At 41.1% G+C, this 14,906-nt stretch overlaps 1 protein-coding gene and 1 long non-coding RNA gene across 2 annotated transcripts in view; one reads left to right on the forward strand and one right to left on the reverse strand.

Moving 5' to 3' along the window:
- Positions 1 to 5,626: 5,626 nt before the first annotated feature.
- On the reverse strand, positions 5,627 to 8,149 carry LOC140543222 (uncharacterized). The gene is made up of 2 exons (XR_011978171.1): positions 8,094 to 8,149; positions 5,627 to 6,038 (listed from the first exon to the last, which is right to left on the reverse strand). It is a non-coding gene; the product is annotated as an uncharacterized lncRNA (long non-coding RNA).
- A 1,383-nt stretch (positions 8,150 to 9,532) lies between these two features.
- flnba (filamin B a) overlaps positions 9,533 to 14,906 on the forward strand; it is a 71,357-nt gene continuing 65,983 nt past the window's right edge. Inside the window, exon 1 of the mRNA XM_072666272.1 lies at positions 9,533 to 9,926. Within this exon, the coding sequence (XP_072522373.1) occupies positions 9,635 to 9,926 (292 nt within the window). The 5' untranslated portion in view covers positions 9,533 to 9,634. The remainder of the gene's footprint in view (positions 9,927 to 14,906) is intronic.

Consider the following 14,906-nt stretch of genomic DNA (forward strand, 5'->3'; position numbering starts at 1 on the left):
ATTTGAAGGGGTTGTACTGTGGTGGTTTGAGGTTTACATTTGCCAATCATGTGTTGTTTTTTTTTTGTTGTTTTTTTTCCCCTCTTCACCCCTTTTCTCCATTATCTCTTTGCGCTGTGCTTTTACAGTAGGAGTGTACTTACTCTACATCTTTAATAGGGAGTACCTGCAGGATCAAAAGTGTACATGCCCCCACTCCTACTGTTTATGCTTGTAGCTCAGTTTCCTTGGTCTGGACCAAGTCAGAAAATGATACGCTGTTGTGTTGTAGTCCTGGTGGCACATTGGATGGAAAGCTACAAGTAGATTTCTTTGTGAGGCTGGTGTGTCTGCAGGGTTTGCGTGATCCATGCAGTAACTAATGAGGGGAAAAACACTAACTGCTGGACTCTTAAACGGTCTTATTAAATTACATTGTCTTGATACCAGTCTTAAAGACTTCTGTTAAAGCTCTAAGATGTAACGCTACTGTGGCTGCACCCCGACTCTCGTACCCCTTTATTTTACTATGGCAGCTACACTAATGAGAGTGGTTCTAATGGCGGCTAGTTTAGAAACCTTGTATAGTGTGGTTTGGGACACAGCCCTGCTAAACTAAAGCATCATACAGGACACTAAGGCACAGAATCTTGGGCAGGTCTGCAACAGTGCTTAACCCTAGCTGAGACTCGCCTCATCTGCTTAGACAGGGCCTGTCTTCCTGGTTCTAATGTTATGGCTAGTTGGTGCATGTTAGGCACTTATTATGGACCAGATAAAGATCTGGGAAATCCTTGAAAGCTCCATATTTGCCTTGACCTTAATGTCTAGGATGAGTGGGATTAAACCTCTGACCGCGTCTGTACACTTCTTTAGATGCCGTTTTATGGAATGTGATGAAACGCTGCTCCTCTGGAAGGCTGGAAGGAGATGACCAGGACCTGACCTCTCAAATGCTAGTTGTCCATAAAGACATACTCTGATTGTAGAGTACATGTCTGAACTGATCAGATGTACACTATCCTTCATTTGAGCTGGAAGACAAGGAATTTGTACAACCTTCATGCAATGTTTATTATTATATGGACAAAAGTTTTGGGACACCTGCTTATTTATTGTTTCTTTTGATATTAAGGGTGTTTAAAAGGTTGATCCTGTTTTTTGTTGGAGTAACTGTTTTGGAGCATTCAGTGACAAGTGTAGATGAGGTCAGGATGTTGGGTGATCACCACCCCACCTCATCCCCAACTCCACCATACCAGAGTACAAAGTTACACTGGTCCACTCAACGCTGGGGGGCTTTGTACCCCTTTAGCTCACACCTGGCATTAGGCATGGTGCCATCAGACAGTCCTATTCTATTGGCAGTACTTCTCTACAGGGACTAGACAAGCTCTGTGTGTGTGTTTGTGTGTGTGTGTGTGTTTGCCCTTGCACTTCTGTGTCAGCAATAGTGCAATGTAAAGTAACTGAATGCATTCATAAGATGGGGTGTCCACAAACATTTGGACACTTAGTGTCCATTTCATTCGACCCGAAGGTCAGTGTTGTTTTGGACCACGGACACAAGATGGCAGTCCCTTAAAGTGGATAGATGGACTGTGCATGGCTTTGATGTTTATCTCCGCCCTCATCGTCGTGAAGAATTCTTCAGCGCAGTTTTTCTGAGGGAGATCTGCGAGGTTTCTCCCAGCTGTCACTTTGTTGTGTTTGTGATGTGAAGGAATGTGACACTGGTGCTGAGTCAGTAGAACTTTTATTGCTGACAGAAAGCTCTCCGCCCCATCTGATCAGCCCAGGCATCTCGATACTCCCACGTACTAGGATTTCCACCGCAGCCTCTACATCTCAGCCTCGGGAAGGTCCTTCAAAGGCAGGAAAACTGAACTGTGTCAGGAGATTGGTGACATGGAATCGATAGTGAAAAAATGCAGCAGTGGTTTTTCTAGCTGATCATGTGCGGTTATTTGGGTAGGAATCGTTAAGCTGGGGTGGCTGATTCAGGAGTCTTGTAGACGTGAATGTGATAAACCCAAATATTCAGCGTGAACAGAGCTCTGTCCGTCTGAATTCAAGGCCTTTCAGGTGAATATCGGGTGAGCTTATAGAAATCAGGAGTCTCTTCTATACATAATGACTCAGGGGATTAGGAGTTCGTTGCTTAAGAAGTATGACGAAAGGGGGGTGTTCACATTAGGTGTCTGACTTCAGGTGGCAGTTCAAGAAGATTCTTATTTCTGGCTCAGAAAAACTTCTTAGCTTTGGATGGTCCTTCTTCTGCTGGAAGACCTGTCCATAGTGGGACTAGGTCAGAACTTCAGTCCCTGCTGAAAAATCCTGCTCAGGAGCAGCTTCTGCTGGTAGCTGGTTTTTAGGTGGTTGTTTAAGCTGGTCTTTGATGGTGAAGTTGGATAAAAAGCTGGTCATCCAGGTGAAAACATACCCTGTGTTTGTAAGCTGGCTTGGTAACCAGCTCTTGACGACCATAGAGTATGCTGTATTTGATTTTGGTCATTCTGGTCAGGTTGATTATGCTTGTAGACCAGCTAATCGACCAAAATCATAGTAAACATATTTTAGCTTTAGCTGGCCATACTGACACCCCCCCCCCCCAGCAGGGCAAAGTGGTCCAAATCCGACTTCCTGTGCTGATATAATCGTAGTAGAGATGGTTAATGGGGGTAATCGGAGTGTAGCTCTGATCTGACTATTCAGCCTAACTAAAAGGAGAGACCAGACGGTAACACAGACATCAGTGCACATTGACACACTGGCATCCATCTGCTCCACCGTCCACAACCCTAAATGATTTGCGTGGGGAAACATTAACTACCAAAGGCTAAACTAAACAAATGAGTTTTCAGCCTAGATTTGCAGATTGAGACTGTGTCCGAGTCCTGAACTTTGTCTAGAAGGGTATTCCAGATTTGGGGGCTCTTCACCCTGCTGAAGCCACCTGAATTCATGCAGGAATTAATACGTTACTGTGACTCATGTTGTGGCACAATTTCCCCCAAATGTTGGGTTTGATTGACGTCATTTGACGTCACGTGATGTGGTTGGTGTGGCGCAACAGATAACACCACTATCTGCCAATGAGCTATTACACCATGTGGGAGATGGAGGGTTCGATTCCCAGTCTGGGTAACTGTGCTGTGCTACACCAATAAGAGTCATTGGGCAAGACTCCTAACACTACATTGGCCCACATCTGTAATACGAGTAACCTTGTAAGTCACTCTGGCTAAATGCCATAAATGTAAGTGTACATAAATGTCATTTGAGTTCCGATAGCAATGCTCCATATCGGATATGTATCAAATTTCAATACTGCTTATGAAAGTGGCCCAAATCTGAACTAAAAATGTCCAATTGAATGTTTGTCCATTTGAACTGCCACACAGATCACACAACACATCTGTAGTGTCTCATATGATAAAAAAAGATCAGTGTTCTGTGTGAACGTAGCCTAATTTGCTAATATCATCAATAAAGACCATTGACCCTGTACCACTGGTAATCCTACATTTCCAAGCTATGCCACCTCTGCCCCCATGCTTCACAGATCATGATCAGCAGTTCCTGTTTTTATGTTCTAAAGGCTTACCAGTGGCTGTAACCCCATGAGGTCATGCTGATTGGACGGCCTCTTACACAAATGTCTGTTTTGATGTGTAAAGTGGTTGTAAAGGGGTTTCTTTATTTTTGTTCATCACTGAAGAATGCTTTCAACACTCCATTCACCATCAAATCTTGCTTCTCAACACTGCTTTATTTTGACACAGCTGATGTTTTTGTGTGTGTGTGTGATTGGTTGATTCTGACTTATCAGCCTCTGAATGGTCTGCTTTACTCACTTCTTACATAGAGAGCCAAAATATCAACACACTCCAGGTGCACATGCCTTCTAGAATCAACTCCAGGCCTTTTGTTAGCTTTCCGGGGCATGAACTGGGAACGAGGTGTGACAGCTGGACAAAAACAAGCGAACGCTCAATTGCCCAATTACTTTTGGCCTCCAGAAAGGGGGGGCATGTATAAAAGGAGCGTAAATTCACTTCTAGTTTCTGCCCGATGTGGCCACACTTACTCTTAAGTAAAAGCTTTTTGATTTTAGACAATGGCCCATAAATCACTCATAGACCACATCCATCCATCCATCCATCAATGGAAAAGGCCCACCCTAACACTGCTAAGATTTTACTTAGGTGGAGTACCATTCTCAGTGTCCTAATGACACTAACATGGTAGCAGTGGGAGTAGTGTGTCAGGCACAGCTGTGCTGCCTGTCTGAACTGAGCATAGCCTGTGAACCAAAAACTGGAGATTCACTAGGTCAATGGAGTCAGGCGAGACTGGTTGAGTACAGAAAGGCTACTCAGATGACCACTCTGTCCACTTGTGACAAGCAAAAAAAGCATCTCAGACGGATGAGCTACAACAGCAGAAGACCACATCGGGTTCACTTCTTTCAGCCAAGAACAGAAAGCTGAAGCTGCAGTGGCTCAGTACAGGCTTAGTACATTGTATATACTTTCACTGACTAATAATATCTGACCTGTGCTGGTGCTATTGTGACCTTGTCCTGTTGGTAAACTGGTTGGTAAAAGGCTTGTAAGGTTCGTAATTGTCAATCTGGGAACTTCTGGGAACTGTCTACTGTATATGGAAGGTGCACCTGATTAAATGGCCAATAAGAATGAGTTTTTCTACTGGCCAGACCCAAAGTTCTGCTGTGGTCAGTATTCAACAGACTAATGAGCTGTCAGTCATGGTGGAGGTATCTTAAGAAAATGGTCAACAAAAATTGACTTTATCTACACAGACTTCTTATTTATACCAGTTTTTTGTTTTCTGAATTGACCCATTGACCCAGTACTTTAGGTACTTTTCAGAACTGTGCTTAGGTAGAGGCTTAGAAGTGCCTAGAACCTTAGAAATGAGTTATTCAATGGTGCAATATACAACCATAACCCATGATGGAAAACATAGTCATGTTTTCACCCATAGAGGGTCCTTTAAATACCATTTCAAAGGTAAAAATGCTCTCTTCAAGCTCTCTTTTTCAGTTAAGGCATCTCAAAGGAATAATATGTTGCTTTGTTTGTTTTAATGGTTATTTTCTATTAAAATAATAGAAATGGATTCAACAGTTTTTTAGTAAAGGCAATTTTACTAACCCATGACACCTCAAATTGAATGGTTCTTCCCTATAATATTTTTTCCATTAAAAATAGGGTTCTTCAAGGGTTCTCCAATAAAGGCAATGGTTCTACATGGACCCACAGCACATCAAAGGAACTCTATGAAATGGTCCTTTGCCTGTTTTTCATGTTTGTTCTCTGACTGAAACCCTCTTTTAGGTGTGGTCGAATGAACCAAAAAGTGTTTCCATTAAAAAAAAAAAAAGGTTCTTTAGTCATATCAATGTTTCTATATAGAACCATGACACCTCAAAGAACCCTATGTTTTGTTGCCTGTTTTTAATGGTTCTGCCTTGTGATGAAACATTTCTATGTCTTCTTTAAATTACCTTTTCAATTGGTTCTGTATAAAAACAGTGGTTCTATTAAAACAGGGTTACGCTCTTAAGTAAAGGCAGTGGTTCTGTACAGAAGCAGGACTACTGGGTAAAAAACATGCATGATTAATAAGAAATAGTTTATTCTTTGAAAGAACTTTTACGAGTGGTCCTATATAGAACCAACAATGCTGTACTGGTAGAAAGTGTTTCTTTAGAAGTTCCCCTCCAATGGACTGGCACTCTGTTCAGTGGTGACCATGAAGAAGAAGATAAGAAGATGGATGGCTGAATGGATGGACTTTTGGTGCCCTGGTGTAAGGGTAGAAACCTTTCCATAGTTCCCTCAACGTGAACATAAATGGAGTACAGGCTCATAAGAACTGTGACTGTCCAAGCATCTCACATCCATCACTGCTGGGAGGAAATCAGCCGTCTGGTTGTGTAGATGGCTTGTGGCAGGTGTGTTCAGGCCCTGGAGGAAGTTGGCACAGGTCCTCTGGTGAATCAGTGGAGGATAAGTCCAGACAGACAGGGCCTGGGGGGGAAGACACGTAGTGGCTGCCCTGAGGAGATAATCTGTGGTTGAGACACACTACCCAGCTCAGAGAGGTGGGACATCATGAGCAAACCCTTTTGGCCCATTCATTACCATATCCCCGAGCCAACCGATGTGTCACCAGCGCAGCGCTGAAAGACAACGTCCCAAACGTCAACTGTTCTCAAAGACTGTCAACGTGACACTACTGACGTAGACCATTCCATGACAAACCAAGGTAGTGTTGAAAAAGCAATGAGGTATTCTAGATAATGGAGCCCAGCGTTCTGCGCTCTGTTCGGGGGAGAGGGAGAACCAGGCCTTGTATGAACCTGTTTTTCCTCAAATGGCGCCACAAGACACAGCAAACAGCTGTTGTATCGGGGTAGGCGTGGTGTGCGCGCCTTTTTCCCCTGTTTGCATGGAGCTGTGATGCAATGCTGATCCACCCGAGTGACTAATGCTGATCATGTCCAAACTGTACAGGGCTGGAAACTTCCAGAAAGAAATCATTTGGAACAATGGAACAGCTAACTGGAATTTAGGACTATTTACACTGTATGGACAAAAGTATTGGGACACCTGCTCATTCATTGTTCCTTCTAAAAATCAAGAGTCTTCAAAAACAACCTGCTCAAGTAACTATCTCTACCATCCAGGAAAAAAGGCTTTCTACTACTTTTGGAGGAGCACTGCGGTGAGGATTTGATTGCATTCAGTAAGAGGAGCGTTAGTGAGGTCAGGATGTTGAATGATCACCACCTCACCCCCAACTCCCCAACTCATCCCAGAAGTATTGGATGGACAACCAATCATGAATCCAGAGAACACAGTTCCACTGCCTGGCATTACGCAGCATGGTGCCAATCGGACACCTGTGTCAGCAATGGGGGCAATGTAAAGTAGCTGAGTGCATTTATTAGAATGTGTTTCTTAAGAGAACCTTTAGAACTTGTAGTTGTAGTAGCAATAGTAGTAAATGTAGAAGTTGAAGTAGTAGTAGTAGTAGTAGTAGTAATAGTAAAATAGTAGTAATAAGAGATAAGAGATAAGATAAGATAGTCCTTTATTAGTCCCGCAGTGGGGAAATTCACTATATTTTAATAGTAAAATAGTAGTAGTAGAAAAAGTTATATAAGTAGTAGTAGTAATAGTAAAATAGTAGAAATAGTACTTGTAGAAAAAAATTATAGAAGTAGTCGTAGTAGTAGTAGCTGTAGTAATAGTAAAATAGTAGTAGTAGTAGTAGCTGTAGTAGTAGTTGTAATAGTAGTAGTAGTAGTAGTAGTAGAAAAGGTTATAGAAGTAATAGTAGTAGTAGCTGTAGTAATAATAAAACAGTAGTAATAGTAAAATAGTAGTAGTAGAAAAGGTTATAGAAGTAGTAGTAGTAGTAGTAGTAGTAATAGTAGTAGTAGTAGTAGTAGTAATAGTAGTAGTAGTAGTTGTAGTATTAGAAGAATTAGTAGAAGTAGTAATACTAGTAGTAGTTGTAGTTTTACACCAAGGCTCAACTGTCTGGACTGTTTGCACTCTTAAAAAGTCTTTCAGGGGCTCTTCAATGATTAGTAAATCAACGATTCTATATAACACCATATGGATGCAATGACAATGATATAAATCAATGCTTGAAGTGATCAAATCTGAGGCAGATAGCTTATTAACAAATTACCTATAGATATATATACCTATAGATCATTACAGTATATTAATCAGTAGACAGAATCAGTCAAAAAGCTCTTGCTGCATACCTTCTGGAGTCTACCTGATCAATTACAGCTATACATGACATAAATTTAATAACAGCAATTAAAGGTAAGATCTTTTAAACCATGATGTATATCAGCCTATCCAAGCTACGGCAGTTCAGACAACTGATTTACACTGAAGTTATAGAGAGTTGCAGCTCAGACAGAGCTTGTTTATCTGTCAGTAACAAAAAGCTGCTTGTAAATAGAAAAAGGTAAAGAGATGCACACAAATGTAAGTGGACCTGCTGATGAAGCAGGGACTGTCAGATCCAGAAGAAGATAATGAAGATAAGGAACAGCTTACTGGAGTCACACTTTTGCATAATTCCAGTGGTTCTTGGTCCTGGTTGTACCCTTCGCTTCTAACACACCTGATTCAGCTGATTACCTTCATAATAGGGGCAGTGGCGCACGGTGGTTAGAGCATGGACATATTGATTGCAGGACTGTGGGATCAATACCTGTGTTTGCAAAGCTGCCACTGTTCTCCTTGCACACTTAACCCTCTCCACTCCAGGGGTGCTGTAGCATGGCTAAGCCCAGCTCTCCAGCCTGGGATATGCAAATACTGTATAAGCAAGGTAACTTTAACTTAACTAGTTTGAGTTGACGTGTGTCAGAGCTGAAAACAGGATTCCACAGAAGAGCTGCTGCAGCACAAACTGCTGAAAAGGTAAATGAAGGCTGTGTCATGTTTAGTTCATTAGTCATTCATTCATTGGGTGCGAATTTGGTCACAATTGTTAAAATAAAAAAAGGGCAATCTGTTAAACATTTGGATGCCATGCTATACCATAATTCCTAGTAGTAACATCTGAATTGTTCAATTGTAGAGACTAAGAAATTACATTTGTACATCAAATTCAATTAAACACATAGAAACCATAATATAGAGTCCATAATCTAAAAAATATGATTCAATTCTATTTTTAATCCAATTACATTACTAATATTAATAGCATTTTAACCTGTTCATATGTTGATATTTTGCCCTGGTAATGCATATAATTAATGCATATAGAAGCTCATTTGTCATATTGCTGGTGTGTAACAATATTTACACAAAAATGTAAATAAATGTAAAAATGTAAACTAGTAAACTATTTTACCACCAGTAATATAATTATATTTTATTTTTTATATTACATTTTAACTGGAAAAAACATTTGTACTCAACTTTTTACTTACAATAAAAAAAAATATAAGCAGTAATTTGGTTTTCGTTTGGATTTCACATTGATTATATTTATAATCTGTTCATATTTTTAACTTGTTTTATTTATTTATTAATGCAAATGGTAAAAATAAAACTATGTAAAGGTTAATAAAAAAAAATTCTTGCATATAGGCATTTAATTTGGTACATTTGTTTAATTTAAATAACAATATAGTGCTGGATATTCTATGATAAAGTATTTTTTATATATATATAAATTTAATTAAAACACATAAACAGAGTTCCTTATAATAATATATATATGAATATGATTAAAAGTTCAAACGTACATTAAATTATACTACTAATATTAAAAACATTTAATATATATAGTTTTTATGTATTTATTTAATTATTTATTAATTAATTAGAACTAAATTCCTGCGATCAAGATAAATGAGTATTAATATTAATAAAATCCTTCCATTAAACGGGACGGTCCCGCCGCAGACAGAAAAGTGGGCGTCAGGCCGGTCTGCACTGCGCACGCGCGACTGCTCAGCGCTACTAAAGACAGAGGCGAGCAGGAGTAAGCACAGCTCACACGCTCCTCAGGGGTCCAGCACGACACAGACCGCGAGAGAAAGGCATCTCAGATCCGAGACTGGTCAGACTTCTGGAGAGTGAAGATGCCAGCCACAGAGAAAGACCTGGCCGACGACGCGCCGTGGAAGAAGATCCAGCAGAACACGTTCACGCGCTGGTGCAACGAGCACCTGAAGTGCGTGAACAAGCGGATAGCCGACCTGCAGCTCGACCTGAGCGATGGCCTCAGACTCATAGCCCTGCTGGAGATCCTGAGCCAGAAGAAAATGTACCGCAAGTACCACCAGCGGCCCACCTTTCGACAGATGAAGCTGGAGAACGTCTCGGTGGCTCTGGAGTTCTTGGACCGAGAGAACATTCGCCTGGTTTCTATAGGTAAGCTCCTCCAGACTCACCTACCTCAATGATGTTTGTCACGTGACCCCTCTGCTTCTCTCCCCCTCTCACCTGGTGGACTCCCAAAGAGTCCCAAAGAGGTCCTCTGAGGGCATTTCGACGCTGAGGTCTGCCTAAAAGGCTTAAAACGCTTCAAAAAAGCTCTTCTCAGACACTTCCACTTAGTTTGGGCGTAAACGTTGAGCAAACGTTAGCTCACTTACCTTAATTGCTAAAATACACCTGTAGCCCCACCCTCCCACCTTCTTACCTGAGGGATGCCTCAGGTGGATGTTGAGTTAAGCTTTCATCCTTCTCAGAAAGGTCTTCTCGACCTGGCTATGTTTCTGTGGTATAGGTTGAGTAAACGTTGTATACTCTCATAGGCCTGTCCTGACCCTCTCACCTGAGCGGCACCCGCCAAATTAGACGTTAAGAGCGACTTAAAACGTCGGCGTTAATGTTAAATTGTGTTTTTTTTTTTTTTTTTTGGGGGGGGTAATAAGTTGAGTAAACGTTTCGACTAACGTCTCTCAAATGATCAAATACACCTTTCCTCCTCAACGACTCCATGTCGAGTTAAGCCCCTGTTATCCCGACATGTGTTCATGGAGTTAAGGCTAGCTAGGTAAGCTTGGAGGTTTGCTATCTCTAGCTAACGTCTCTCAAACACACCTGTACCTCACCTGAGAGCTGTACAACAACGTAAAGTGTCGAGTTAATCTAATAATTACAATTTATAAATAAATAATTCAATTAATTAATTAATAAATAAGCCTGTTTGCTGGCTAGCTTCTATCAAATGCCCCCGTCAGCAGTGCTGCCTCCTTTATTAGCAGCTAATGACTCAGAGGTCCTGGAGAAGAAGCTCCTGGAAGGTTTGGGGGAAACCTGAAGCACAAGAGGTGGCTAGAAAGAGGCTGACTAGGTTGCCAGGTGGGACGGTGGTGTAAAATGAAGGTTATGGAGTTCCCATATTTGTCCCACCAATTTATATATATATATATATATATATATATATATATATATATATATATATATATATATATATATATATGAGAGAGAGATAGATAGATAGATAGATAGATAGATATATGTGTGTGTATATATATATAGATATTTTATATATATATATATATATATATATATATATATATATATATATATATATATATATATATGTGTATATATATATATATATATGTATATATATGTGTATATATGTGTGTGTGTGTATATATATATATATATATATATATATATATATATATATATATATATATAAACATAAACATAATCCACATGGCTGAGACTCTTCAGTTTGTGTGTAAGAGTATCCTTATAGTTATTTATTTATTTATTTTTATATATGTGAGGTAAAATGTTGACTAGAGAAGCTATATTCCAGAAGCAGGGTAGAGAACCACTCCCCTAGCAGACAGTACAAGTAATGTGGAAGAGCTCGTATAGTAAATAGCAGCTGGTTTAGTGCTGTTTATAGCCATTTTCAGCATCAGCGTCAGCTTCAGCATGAGGTAAAGTAGTCAGTACCAGCAATGGAGGAATTGTCAATACCCTTTTTTTTTTTTTTTCCCCCCATGCAATACTCCCGGTTTCCCCTTAACAATCCATGGCTAAATATGTAACACCGTGGCGGAGAAGCAAGAGCTTTGTTCTTTCCCCGCTTGACCACACCTACTACACCTGGCAAGTAATGGGTATCCAGGACTGGGTTGCACTGGTTTTAGGGTATGTTCATTCTGAGGTTTGTGTGTAAAGTCTCTTACTAAGGCCTTGGTTCCTCTAGTAAGCTTCAAACTCAATGTTGCACCACAACTAGTAACGAACCAGAGCTGGTTTGTGGAGAGTCTGGCCAAGTCCCGTTTCCCTCGTCTTATCGAAAAAATGACTGGCCTGCCAGAAGCAGTCTGAGCGAGAGCCTTAATGAATGGGGGTGAATTGAGTCAGTGAATAGCGTCTAACCACTTGTCCAGGGTCTTCATTTAATTTTGGAGAGTAGAATGATGTATTTCACTAGAGAAAACCTGGGGAGCTGTGCAGACGTATGTTTATTTGTCTACTGCAAACAGATTGGACAGTAGAGATGGTAGCATTACGGCTACCGAGTGCTGGCCAGTTGGTGAGCTGACGCTGGGGTTGTAAAGCTTAAAAGTCTGTAGTGCTGAAACAGTTACTGCTGTTCTGTGTTGAGGAATCAAGGGCATTTTTCTGTATAAAAATGATCAAAAACTTCAACTCCATATTAACCCATTCATTTTGGACTCTCTCAGGAGCGCCCTCTAGTGTCTGACAAACCTGGTAGATGTTCTCAAGTGGTAATTCTCGGAGTAAACGTTGCAGCTTTTACGTGATGACCGATGTATAACTGGTTAACATGCTGCCGTGGACAGATGATGTAATAAAAAAAAAAGTATCTATTGAACCAAATGTACCTAATTTTTACTGAATTAAATAAAATGAATAACCTGAATTGTTCCCTACAACAGTGTGAAAATGACACAATGTGATTCACCCTTGCAAACTTGGGCTCCAAGAGCTCTGTATAATGTTGACTGGTTCTGTAAGTCGGTAAAAAGTAGATTAGCATAATTTGATGTCTCCTGAACTGCATTATCCACATGGTTATCTAAAGAATGCAGCCTGTCTCTTGACACCCGAAGCTCAGCACGTTCCAAATAAGCCATATTTCTGTTGCCGTTGGCTTTGTCAACTTACCAGTGATGAGGAGTGGGTATGAATTCCTAGAAGCTGCTGGCTCCTACTCACATACTGGTTTGTGTGGTGCGTCCAGTTTTGATGAAGTAATGCATAAACATGAACTTGGTAAACATTTGCGTTACAATTGGCCTGCATTTGAACGTTCACAAAGCTGGTGCAACTGGACCCAGCCCTTCAGCTCCAGCGTTCCCAACACTGGTATAAAAGGTAGGCTAGTGGTCTCCAACCCTGTTCCTGTAGAGCTTCCTTCCAGGCTTTGAATCCAACCCTAACTCTCCCCACCTGATCCAACTGATCCTTGCCTTCAGAAGCCCTTGATTGTCTGAATGAGGTGTTTTTTTTGAGACTGGCATGAAGGTGGACATTCAGGGGGTGAAGATTCTTATGAAGATTAAGATGGAGCCACACCAACCACAACTGTTGCTGTCTTTCATTGTGAAGCTCTGCTCCGGTCAGCTTGCATCACTACAATGTGGATCTCTGTGTGGCTGATTGGAGGTGGTTACCTCGTCTGGATAGGTCAGAGATTTACAACCCTGGTCCTAGAGGCCTTATTGTTATTTTACTAGCAACTAGCAAGCCCTTCCCCAATTGTAAAGTGGGTGTGTTTTAAGCAGGGAAAAGTAATAAAGCTGCATTGGGGAACTCCAGTCCTGGAGGGCTGGATTCCTGCTGGGTTTTGTAGGTTTCTTGTTCGACACACCTGATTCCATTCACCGACTCCTAGTTAGGTTTAGTAGGTGTGTTTTAGTGTAGGGGAAACGGTGTGCTGAAGGCCTTTGGTTCCTATCCCTGCTTTAAAGGGTACCTAGACCAAAATGTGAACCACCAGTGCGGTTCTGCATGTTTGCCACTTCAGCCTACAGCGTGTTGGTCTTCCACGTTCTTGTTGAGTCATAAGGAGTGTTTGGGCTTGGACTTCTGATTTGGTTGTTCTGTTTCACAGAATTAAAAGACTGTTGGTGTCTAAGATTGACGTACATAAACAGGCCTGATTGATTCTAAATAAGAAAGGTGATCATGAAAACAATGCATTATGACTGTTGGACTACAGCCATCATAAAATTATGGTACACAGTGTCCTTCAGGTCCAGGGTTGTGAACCGCTGCAGTAGTTACTGTAAGACGTGTTTCCTTTTATCTCATATTGATTGTTCTTGTTTTAGGTCTCAAAACTCCTTGGTTGTTCAGCAAGCCCATTATTCCAAGGCCTATTCCAAGGTGAAGCAGGAGAAAGTATGAAATGATTTATTGACAGTTAATTCTTAAGCCGAAGTTAAGTTAATCTCTCAATTCAGATTGCTGATGTACACTGATGTCATATTGGCAATACTGCGCTCTTTATTTACCTTCGAGTCTTGTAACGTCTCTACAGTGTCTGCCAGCATCTTCCTGCTTTCTAATGTTCAGATTGTGCAATGTAGAAAAGCAAGACCGGAGCTGTGAGACGTTGTCTGTACCTGTGATGCAGTCATGTCTTGAAGCAGGTGCTAATCTCAGTAGGCTTGCTCTAACCCCAGTCATTGCAGTATAATTAAGTTATCGCCTGTGTTTGGTAATTACGCCTGATGAGGAAAACATGGCCAAACTTTGTCATGGCAACCGACGGCTGTAACGAGGCCTGGGTTTGTTGTAGTGCTTCTGCAAAGCAGATTGCAGTGTAGGTGGGAATGCTTAGGACCTCCTAAAGGTTGTTGCTAATAAAATTTATGGGAGTGATTTGGTTGGAGCGAACATCTGAAAGAGATTCATTAGGAGTCGGTGACTTGTTATGTTGGAGTGTTAACACCGCTTTTCTTTGGTTCAGGAGGTTCATACAGATGTGTTTTGGGGACTGGCAGTATCTTTACTGTGTGATTTTTGGGGAGCTCGATCTCACAACTGTTTAACTGGGTGGAAATATTCCTGCTAACGTTTTAGAGTGGCGTGCTTTGTCCTGTCGCTGATTACTAGACTATGCCCCGTCCCCATGTAGTCCCAGACATGGCGATTCAGACAGTCAGCATCAAATTGCGTTTCATTCGAGTGAGGTAAAGATGAGTAATGGCAATTAAGGTTTCTAGCAGGTCGTACAGGTGAGTCATCTTGCTGCATCACCTTTTTAGACAATGTTGCAAAGAATCCATGTGGTATTCGTATGTAGATACCCAGACCCAATAATGATTCTTGGCTGTTGTAGCGGACATTCCTTTGGTGACATGTTGACGAGGAGCTTGCTCATAAGTTCTCTGTTTCCTACTA

The sequence above is a fragment of the Salminus brasiliensis genome, chromosome 21 (genome assembly GCF_030463535.1).
Source record: "Salminus brasiliensis chromosome 21, fSalBra1.hap2, whole genome shotgun sequence".
Lineage (NCBI taxonomy): Eukaryota > Metazoa > Chordata > Actinopteri > Characiformes > Bryconidae > Salminus > Salminus brasiliensis.